The 10,619-nt window shown below is 46.4% G+C and overlaps 1 protein-coding gene across 1 annotated transcript in view; it reads left to right on the top strand.

Moving 5' to 3' along the window:
* DIXDC1 (DIX domain containing 1) overlaps window positions 1–9,794 on the top strand; it is a 14,905-nt gene extending 5,111 nt beyond the window's left edge. Inside the window, exons 4-16 of the mRNA XM_010282244.1 lie at window positions 2,140–2,229; window positions 2,341–2,394; window positions 3,312–3,362; window positions 4,461–4,565; window positions 4,935–4,988; window positions 5,571–5,663; window positions 5,754–5,825; window positions 6,521–6,607; window positions 6,776–6,937; window positions 7,064–7,130; window positions 8,035–8,143; window positions 8,717–8,825; window positions 9,714–9,794. Of these exons, the coding sequence (XP_010280546.1) occupies window positions 2,140–2,229; window positions 2,341–2,394; window positions 3,312–3,362; window positions 4,461–4,565; window positions 4,935–4,988; window positions 5,571–5,663; window positions 5,754–5,825; window positions 6,521–6,607; window positions 6,776–6,937; window positions 7,064–7,130; window positions 8,035–8,143; window positions 8,717–8,825; window positions 9,714–9,794 (1,134 nt within the window). The remainder of the gene's footprint in view (window positions 1–2,139; window positions 2,230–2,340; window positions 2,395–3,311; window positions 3,363–4,460; window positions 4,566–4,934; window positions 4,989–5,570; window positions 5,664–5,753; window positions 5,826–6,520; window positions 6,608–6,775; window positions 6,938–7,063; window positions 7,131–8,034; window positions 8,144–8,716; window positions 8,826–9,713) is intronic.
* Window positions 9,795–10,619: the final 825 nt, after the last annotated feature.

Raw genomic sequence — 10,619 nt, forward strand, 5'->3', positions numbered from 1 at the left:
CTACCTCCTGTATGCGCTGGCACTGTGTATGTTACTGCAAAATTGTAAAGATGCAGCAGTGTTTTCCCACGTGCCGGGGCTGGGACTTCTCTTCTTCACCAGGGCACTTAGCAGCTTGCAGATTTCGTTAGCAGCCTGAGAGAATAGAGCAGTCTTTCTCCAATTTGTGATCGGAAGTAATGCAGAGAGACAAGGAATGTCAGGAAATCAATTGAGATTCACAGAGCTGATCAGAGGTCACACAGGCTGACATCTGTCTTTCAGTGAGGTAGTCTGAACTATAATATTTGGCACATTCTCTATGCAACTGTTTATTTGCGGGACCTTTTTCTTGCTACCCTGTTCCAGTCCATCCCTGACCAAATGACCCTCAGCCCAATGTGTGTGTGTGACTCTGCATGGGGAGTACAGCTCCTGATCCATATGGTAAAGACCCTGAACTCTCTCAGGAATATTCCTTTCTGTTTGTGCTGGGAACCATACTGGCTTTGAATTGTAAATATTTATGTGCCAGTAAACAAAGCAGAGATTGTGTGAGAAGCATCGGCAGCCAGGGAAGAGTGTAGGGGGTGGGCAGGGAGGCACTTTTCCTGCCCATTGTCCACAGGGAACAAAACACTCAAAAGGCCGGGGTAGGGGGGGGGCCGGCGGGGCGGGGGAAAGCGATTTGCTTGGTGCACTGGTAAAATCTGGCTGCATTATGTGCCCACTGGGAGCAGGGAGAGGTGGCACTGGAGGAACTGGCATGTCCTGTTCCTCCAACCCTGATCCGATGTTTCAGGAGTGAGGACAAGCAGCTGGCATTGCTGCCCCCTCATTCCCTGGGGTTAGGAAGAGGCAGCTGATGTTGCTAGCCAAGAAATTGGATCTCATGAATTGATTTGCCCCCTCTTGCTCAATATTTAAGAGACTCCAGTTCGTGAGAGTCTGATTGAAAAAGTGGGGACCTGATGTATGTATACCCCATAAGGCACTAAAACCATGGCAGCTTTTTACATTCCTGTGTGATTCTTGCTTGTGTCCTGCTGGGAAGACTTTGGGATGCACTCAGAAGACAGTTTTCCAAAGAGCTTTTGCATTAACTGAGTACAGGTTGCTATTTGCTATTTGGCAGCAGTTGCAGCTCTTCGGTGGAAGATAATGTCAGCAAGCAGAACCTGACCTGTCAGCCTTGAAGGCTTTTGGGGCTGGAGTATTACTGCAAATAGGATATTTTGGTTTTAGCCATGGCATTCAAACAAATAAAATAGAAAGCTAACTGAGAGAGGCATGACTTTTTCCAATTTTTCCAGTTGCATGCAGTGTCCTGGCACATACCAAATGCCCTGAGTCCTGGAAGTTAGAGACAGAAAGGTCAATGTAAAAACCATCAGCTAGAGAAAACCAGTATTGATATACCCTGATGGAGATCTGGCCTGGTCCTGCTCATGACACTTCCTACAGTGAATGCTTTACCCTCCTTCAGGCTGGATTCAGTCTACTGTGGGAATCCTGGCATCTTCCTGCAGATGTCAGGGCTGCCTTGGAGCTGCTGAAGAAGTTAACATTGTGCTTCTAGTAGCCTTCTTCAAGCACAGGGCATAGCTTAAGATTTTCAGTCTGTCTGGGTTATGGCTCTTCCCTCACTTGAACAGCAGTTTTGAATGTGTCTCAGTCTTGTCTAGTGTAGAACAGGCTTCCCTGGACATCCTATTTTTCAAGTCTTTTGTAGATGTGTAGTTAGAATGGCTTCTTTAAGGGGGAACACTTCAGTCTCATCCGAGAAGAAAAGCCTTACAATGTAAACCTAGTTCAGTCGCTGCATTAGACTTCAAATCTGTTATTGTAGTGAAGGCTACCCTTGGACTGAAGCCTGAGACAGACTTCACTCCCTGAAAATTGAAGTTGTTATCCTTGCTTGGTGTCTTTCTGTGGGGAAAAGTATTGGCTGACAAATATCTCTGGGAGAGCTTTTTCAGGGTATAAGTAGTCTTGCTCATTCCTGAAAAATTCTCTTTTTTGAAGGGAGTAAGTCAGCAGAAATGAAAAATGAAACTGTTCAGAGACTGTTGATATGCATGACTGTTAACCGCAGCTGCAGCTAGCCTATTTTCCTTTGAAACCCCTGAAGAGGGTTTTTTTTTTTGTTCATCTTCCCAGGCTTTGTTACTTAATGGGTCTTTACCTGAGGATGAACAGGAAGGGTCCTTTGAACTTTGTGAACGTGGAGCTTGCCCCGAAGAGCAGCTGGTGAGCACATTGCTGTACCTATATTTCTGTGATCAAGCTGCCCTTTGCACTGTTCTGCCACAGGCAGGGTAGGTGTCTTGCACAGTAATAACCATGGTATTTTACATTCAGATCATAATCCGAAGTCGCCTGGACCAGAGTGTGGAAGAAAATCAAGACCTGAAGGTTAGAGGGGAGCAGATGAAGGGGAAAGAGGTTTGGGTCAAGACATATTTGCAGACCCTGTCCTACTAGATTGGGGGGGGCGGGGGGGCACAGATCGGGGAGTGGACAGCACAATTGATGATATGGGGGTTATATTGTGTTGGGGCTCCAACTCTGTTCCCATATTCTGCTGTGTGGGATCTCCATCCCTCAAGGAGCATAGATACTTGCTTCCCTGAGATCATAATTCATTGACCTGGAGAGCACTCACAGTACTTGGCTGGGAAGTGTTTATTGTATCTGTATTAGCAGTTAATAAAAGTTTGTGGGATAGCACCAGAAAAATATATGCTGCCTCCCCATGTTGCCTCAAGCCAATGCTGGTAAAGTCACTTGCCAATAAAGCAAGTATCTTAAGTGTTACTGGAACTTAAATAAGCCCTGAAATAGATTTTTTTCCTGCATGCTTTTGAAGCTGGAGATACCTAGGTTGTACTAGCTTCTCAAAACTTTATCCAGGACAGCTGTTAAGTTTCTAGACATGTCTGAATATAAACAGCCTTTCAAGTAGGAAATAAATGCAGCTAAGAAGATTCTGCCTTGTCAAACCTGCCTTAGTTCAGCTTTCTGCTGATGTTGGCTCTGGGACCAGTTCTGATGCTGGGAGAGAAGTATTTGACATTGCCCTGAATGACAGATTTGTGGGGCTACGCAATCTTTTTCTCTCATGACTTTAATAGCAGGTGTTTAAGGAGCTGCTCAACTGTTTGTCATGTAACTCATTAAAACGGCTCAGGACCTGACATGCTCTTTGATGTGGGGGAAAAGGTGGGATGTGCTTTCTTCTGAAGCAGGTGTCTGGGGACAGAGAACACCGACTTGGTTGATTCTGCAGGGGTAACAAGATACCATTTAATCAAATTGTGTTGCGTTTACAGAAGGAGCTATTGAAATACAAACAAGAAGCTCGAAACCTACAGGGAATAAAGGTGAGGAAAGGGGCATTTCATCAAAAATAAATAGTAAAGCTTTGGAGTCTGTTGCAGCCCATGAGTAGGGCCAGTAGCAACCATACACCTCTGAGGAATCTTAGATTTTGGAGGGAGTTGTATTAGGGGACTTGGAGATGGGGGATCCTATGGTCTGTTTCTGGCTCTGGGGAGAGACTGCAGTTAAGGCAGGCGCAAGGAGTTAGGTCTCCTGGGTTCTGTTTCTGTCTGTAAGATTGTGGTCAAATGTGCCCTCTTTTTTTTGTTTTCCCTAAATAAAATGAGGCATAGGATGCCGCCTTGGTTCTCATGGCTCTTCCCCCTCCCCCCCGCCCTTGTCTTGGGGTAAGCACAGTAGGATTGCCCCAGTGAACTCATTCTTCACAGCTGAGGAAAAAGCATGGGGCTCTCCTTGTCCTCTTCAGCTGTAGCATTTTTCATAACTTAAGCTTAAGTTTTCTCAGTTTCTCCCTCTGGAGTTCTGCACATTAATAATCTACTCCTGAGCCGAGGTATTTTTAGAACTGCCTGTCAGGCTCCTGTGAAGGAAGCAATGAGACGTAGCTGTCCAAGGTAGAGCTATCAGCTTCTGGGTAACACTGAGTGAAAGGTGCAGAATTAGTGCTGTCTTTGGCCGATTCAGAGAGGATTTCATTGCAAACTAGGTCGCATTGAGAGCTTAAGTTTCCTTGTGTCCTTGGCTGATGTTGGCCTCTTTCTGCCCTCTGGATGCTGCAGATGCATAGCTGGAGGCAGTAGCTGGAGGCTAGTGAAAAGACCCTCCAAAGATACTGCTGTTTTCTTCCATAAGAGCAAATTGTCAGGCCACTTCTGAAGCAGGAAGTTCAGGTAGAAGCACAGAAATCCCTCTGTCCCAGGTAGGTTGGCAGGGAGATCACTTTTGGGTAAGAGAAGGGCAGAAGAGCTGAGAGCCCATTGGGCAGATCTCTATACCTCCTGCTCTCTTGGGTGGTTGGCAACACTTCAGCCCTGTGGGTGGCCCCACTCTGTTGTGGCCACTGGTTTAGGTCAGTCACTTCCCAAGGAAGGATCTCTGCCTCTGTCTTGCACCTTCCTACAGATAATATTGTTTCCTAGGATGCTTTACAGCAAAGGCTGATTCAACAGGATGCTTCAGTTCTTCAGCTAAAACAGGAGCTGCTGAGAGCAAACATGGACAAGGAGGAGTTGCACAACCAGAACGTGAGTCACTGTGCTGCTGAGGGTTAGATTATTATCCTGTTCTTCACTTCCACTTCCTGTCCTCCAAGACCTTAATCTGAAACAGGGAGGGGCTTCCCATGATGTTTTCAGTACAGTTGCATTCTTTCCTCATTGTTCTCCCTGGGTTAGCAAGTGGCACTTTGACAGATGGAGCTGCCATGTACAATGTCTCTGGAGAGAGAAGGGCAAGGAAGAAACTGTCCTGTCCAAAAGGTTGCCATCCTTAGACACAGCTCCCTTAAACTCTGCACATATTTGATTTCAGGTCATCCTTTAGCACAAGAGGCAAAGAGGGTGTCACTAACTCTCCAGGAATACCTGCCTCACACCTATGCGTTACTTCTGCAGGTTGATCTTCAGAGGAAGGTTGAAGAGAGAAACCGGCTACTGGCAGAATACAAAGTAATGGAACCTGTCTTCACTGGAGGCTTTGGGGGCAGCATCTGGTGGTTCTTCAGTTTTGTGAATGCGACTACTGTCTCCCTAGCACTGTCACCTCTGGCAAAGGCATTGTGGATAGTGAATAAGTTCCAATAGCCATGGATGTTTGTAAGGAGATGGAGGGGTCTTACGTTCTTTGTGTTCTGCCCACAGCTTTTTATAGTAGATCTTTTTATTGTCATGGTTTTTCTGTGATGGCTTGCTGAGTATCTAACACTTGTGCAGAAGCCTGTCAGATTAGGTTGAGTCACCTGATTATCCACTGATCCTTTGGGAATCTGTTTTCTCTGGGACAGCTGTCTGGCCTCAGTAGTGGATCTTTTCTGGGCAAGGGGACTCCAGGCAACAACAACCTGACTGATCAAAAAAAAAAAAAAAAAGCTTTGACACTCAGTTCTAATATCTAGCTAGAAGTACTTACATTGTGTAAGTCAGCCTGTAGAGGAACCTGATCCTGGCAGACAACATAACCTTCCCTGCTATGGGAAGATGATTGTAAATCTTGCTCTCAATCTGTTGATTCTCTTGATTACTGTGTTGCAGAAAGAACTGGGCCAGAAGGAGTGGCATTTACAGCAGCATCAGACCAAACTGGATGAAATGCTTAGGCAGCTTTCTGAGGCTAGCTACCAGCAGGTATGGAGCAGGTGGGCTGCACTGATGCCTTGAGAGCTGGCACTTACCTTGGTGGCTCAGTTTGTGCTGACTCTTCTTCTCCCCCCATAGGTGGATTTGGAGCGGGAGCTGGAGCACAAAGAAGCCCTGCTAGCTCACTGCATGAAGAGGGAAGCTGAAGAGGTATGGGAAGCCTTGTTCTACACATCAGACTGTTGGAGTGATGTTTCTGTCCAGCACCCTTTAGCTACCTATCTCCAGAAATCATCTAGTTCATCCCAGGGAGGCCTGGCTCTGCAGTCTCATTGTCCATGCCCCAAACCAAGGCAGCCAGACTCCACAAAGCATCCAACTTACCCAGGCTCTCAGCAGCGAGCACTCTGGTTTAGCCTCTTGTGTCAAAATCCTAAGGGATGAAACAGTGAGGGGAGCACAGGAGTGAGTGGAAGCCAAAGACTCTTGGCTTATAGCTTCAGCTCCGCTACTGGCTAATGGTTAGACAAGGGCTTAGCTTCTTATTTCTTCCTTTTCCTGCTGAAAAATGGAAAGAGTGCCAGCCCCAATATCAGTCCCTGCACAGTGCCACTTGAACACTGGTTGTACTCACTAGAGCTTGTAGAGCCCTCTGTGATGTAGCAGCAAGCCCCTTCCTGTCTGCCTCTTTTTTTCCCACCTGTATGTGAGGAATCATGTTTGTGCTCTGACCTGTAGGACTGCCTGCACACTCCTTAGTGAATGTAAGTTACCTGGTAGGAGATGAGAGTTTTATCACTGATGTGGAATGTTTTCATGCCTTATTTTGAAGTTTGCAAATTGGGATCTTTGGGGAGGTCCTAACACTTAATTTTCTACTGGCACACACATCTTCTCCTGAACAGGTGATGGCTTACAGTGGTCATAGTGCTCAGAGCAATGGCTTCCTCCAGACAGCAGGAAAAGGAGCTGCTCCCACAGCCCACCGAGGGGTAAGTGCACCTAAAGGATATTCTCCCAGACAGATGCAGATGAAGGATCCAGATGTCCTGCAAGCTATTATCTTGTTAAGAGATATTTCTCCCTTCTAAGATCTGTGGCTTTAGATGGGAAGAAAGCAGCCTGGAGTTAGTCTGACTGATTTATGGTCTCTTGGGTAGACAAATGACTTGCAGCTGGTTCGTGATGCCCTTCGCAGCCTCAGGAACAGTTTCAGTGGCCATGATCCACAGCACCACACCATTGACAGCCTGGAGCAGGGCATCTCCAGCCTGATGGAACGACTGTACCGCATGGAAACACAGAAGAGGCAAGAGAGAAGGGTAAAGGCTTCCTAGGAACACTTGGCTCTCAACTTCTGCCCCTCATACACAACCCACAGTTAAGCAGCAATGAGAGCTCCAATTGGGAAGCGACACTGTTCTCACTCTTTTGGCTTTGCACCCTAGATCCGGGGGAAGTCACCAGCAAGCAGAGCAACAAATGAGTGTAGAGACTCCTGGCCTCCCAAATCCAGTAAGTGCCTTTCAGCTCCTGTCCTCCCATTCCCAAATTCATTGCTCAGGTTTCCTGGCCAGAGTCCAGGGCATAGCATTCCTTGGGAATCTTCCACCTCCAGCTTCTGTGGCTGCTTGTTTGTAAAGCACGATCACAGTGGGAGTCTGTCTGGGCCACTTTGGAGTATTGCAGTATAACTGTGACAAACAATTACCCCTGGGATGACTGGGAAATGTGATGTTATTTCAGCTTTCCTGCTGGTTTGCACCATCTGGTGGACACAGATAACTGTATTTGCCTCTTCCCCTATTCTCCCATTTAGTGTCTAGCTCCTTTCATATACGTGTAACAGCACAGCCCTTTCTGGCATAATGTTTCCTGGCTCCAGCTGCAGCAGCTTCACATTTGTTTTTCATCATGAAGGCTGTTTTTTCCAATGTTGGTTGTAAATGTCACCTAGAAAGTCTATGAGGTTGTAGGGTACTGTGGGTACTAGGGGAAGACAGAGGCCTCCACCTTTCCACTGTATCGTAGTGTCCAGCAGCAGGGTAGCCTGGAGTACAAGATGCAGAGTAAGGTAGGAGAGGAACTCAGAAGGTTGTAGGAAGGGTTTTCTGGGTTCTCCCTCCTCTCCCATAAACTGCAGTTTTTAGAGCAGCCAGTCATGTGTTCTCTGCATGCAAACTGTACCTGTCCCTTTTTGCAGACTCCACCCCCTGCCCCTGCAGCAGGAAAATTGCGTCTTGCAGTCAGTCATGTATTCTCTGCATGCAAATTGTACCTCTCCCTTTAGCAGACAGTATCCCCCTCCACTGCTGCAGGTTCTTTGCTGTGATGGCAAATTTGCTGAGACCACCCATTTTGTCTCCTGTTATGGCAGGAGACAGGCTGTTCCTCAATGATTGTGCTCTTTTCTTTGCAGAACTGCCTCATTCTCGCAGCACACCCGTGATGAGCACCAGTGCCTGCACCAAAGTGTTGTACTTCACTGACCACTCCCTCACACCTTTCATGGTTAATATACCAAAAAGGTGAGGCCTGGCTTTGCCTTGCTGACACTGATGTGGAGAGGTGCTTTTTTCTCTTAAAGCATTAGTCTGATCTCTTCTGAGTATGGTCACCACTAGCACAGGTTCCCTGTGCATTAACTTGGGCATTGAATTTCATACCATTGTCTGGGGAAAATTGCCTAAAGTAGTCCCCTAGCTGATGTATTTGTTTGAGAGCCCCACGAGATTAATCTCTTCCAAGAGAAGAGAGTTTCTCTTAACTTCCAAGAGCAAGAGAAAGCAGCCAGGCAGTTCTATTGTGGCATGTAGTGCAGGACGCTCCTGTCAAAACAACTATGGTTGTCAATGCAAAAGGGAAAGTGAAAAAGGCTGTTTTGAGGTGGTTCTTTGTAAATCAGGAAGCAATTTTTCCTCTGAAGAGGACCTTGGGTTTGACAGGTGTGTTCCTGGAGGGGCACACTCTTCACATTCCCGTGGCCAGGGTACCACATGCATAGCTAGACTTGTGCTGTGGCTCTGCATGCCATGTAGTAACACTTGAGCTAAATCATGTAATGGTATACCATGGGATAGTGCTAAACTCTTCCCTTGTAGGTTAGGGGAAGTGACTCTGAAGGATTTTAAGGTAGCTATTGATCGTGAAGGAACCCACCGGTACCACTTCAAAGCCCTGGATCCAGAGTTTGGCACAGTCAAGGAGGAGGTAAGTGTGGAATTTAGCTATCAGCTGCTTTGTGTTCAGTGTTATGCAACCCTGGAGACCGTGGTCACATCACTTCTAAACTAATGAAATCTTTGAACTTGCCCCTGAATAGACTGTCTATTTTCATAACTGTAGATTAAGCTCCTCTTATAAGGTGCTAAAATGGGATGTTTTCATCCCCAGCCAGAGCAATTACATGAATGTGGTTGCAATTGCTTGGGGGTTGCAGAGTCCCTTGAGCAAAGAGCTAGCTATTGGCAAAGACAGCCTGTGACACAGCATTGCGGAGGGGACACAGGGCAAAAGCGCAGACTACACTTCTAGCTCTTCAAGTGGCTTTATAAAACCTGTTGCAATGAGAGATGCTTTAGGCAAATGTGGTTTATTCAAAAAACATTCTCCTACTTCCTTTTAAAGGTTTTTCAGAGATAACTGTTGGCATCTTTTCCTTTGTGTACTGCATTACAGCCCTGTTTATGCTTAGACTGGTGTTGGTGTGGATTGAACTCATTAAATGTTACTTGGGTGGCTCCTGTTTCACAAACTGGTTAAGCGCAAAGGGTTACCCTTTCTGGGAACAGTCAGATGACTAGGTAGTTGTTCTACAGAAACAGCTGGAGATTGTAGTCTGGATCAGAAAAGGCATGTTGTTTCCTGTCTTTATTTTACCTTTCCTGTCAAAAACATGCCCATATTAATCTTGATGGCTACTGGTTAAAGGGGCCTAATCTGTTGCTTTCAGGTCTTCGGTAAAACGTTACTCTCACATGTGAATGACGGGTGAGGTACATGTTCTCTGTGCTACATAATGAAATCTAAGCTAGCCATGCACGCTGTAAAATAGTAGTGTACAGACTCCAGACATGACTGGACTCCCTTTTTTTATAGGTATTTCATGATGATGACATCATTCCTGGTTGGGAGGGGAAAATTGTGGCCTGGGTGGAAGAAGATCATGAGGAGAGTTAATCAAGCTTTTACGTCTTGTCACTATGGAAACCTGTAACTGGCTGCTGAGTTAAAAGAATGACCAAAAGCAAGTGTGCTGGAAGGAGTCCAATTCAAACTGCCAAAAAAGAGGGCTTCTCTGCAAACAATGGGTAATGCTTGTTGTGTGCATGGATGCTTAGCATCTGACTTTCCATGGCCAAATGCAGACGGTGTTCTGAGACTGAAATGACAGGTCTGTGGGAAAGAAACACCTTGTTTTGTCCTGTCAACTAAACCCTGAAGGCCTTAATGATGCATTGCCCCCTTCCCCTGCTTCTCCGTTCCTGCAATATGTGCTGCAGACTGTGATCTGGGAATTTTAAGTCTGGTTTCCTGTACGTGGTATGACATAAATCTGCACTGACAGCAAAAATGTGAAGCTTTGCCTTCATGAATCAGAAGAAACCACTAGATTATGCGAGCCAAAAGTTTGACCAGCTTTGGTTCTGGACTCGCACGTGCTGCGGGAGCAGAGTGAACTTTCTGGACATTCCAGACTGACAGTACAGAAATCGGACCTGGAGATTTTACGGACTGGAGGTTTTATGCATGGTCTAAAGCAAAGATCACTAGCTTGGCAAAACTCCCTTTCTCCCGAACTCAGGCTTCCATTTCCTGTCCCTGCTTTTCCCACTTACTCTCCAAAACTGTACTCACTTCTGAGGCCTGCTGGGTTTGCTTTGTTGCCATGGGGACTGTGGGATCCTGGTGCTTGCTTATTTGCTGAAAGATTTCATTTGTGGGGGAGCTGGAATCAGCTGCCTCCCTGAGGTACTTATAACTCCTCTCCTTGCTGAGCCTCTT

The sequence above is a fragment of the Phaethon lepturus genome, unplaced genomic scaffold (assembly GCF_000687285.1).
Source record: "Phaethon lepturus isolate BGI_N335 unplaced genomic scaffold, ASM68728v1 scaffold3982, whole genome shotgun sequence".
Lineage (NCBI taxonomy): Eukaryota > Metazoa > Chordata > Aves > Phaethontiformes > Phaethontidae > Phaethon > Phaethon lepturus.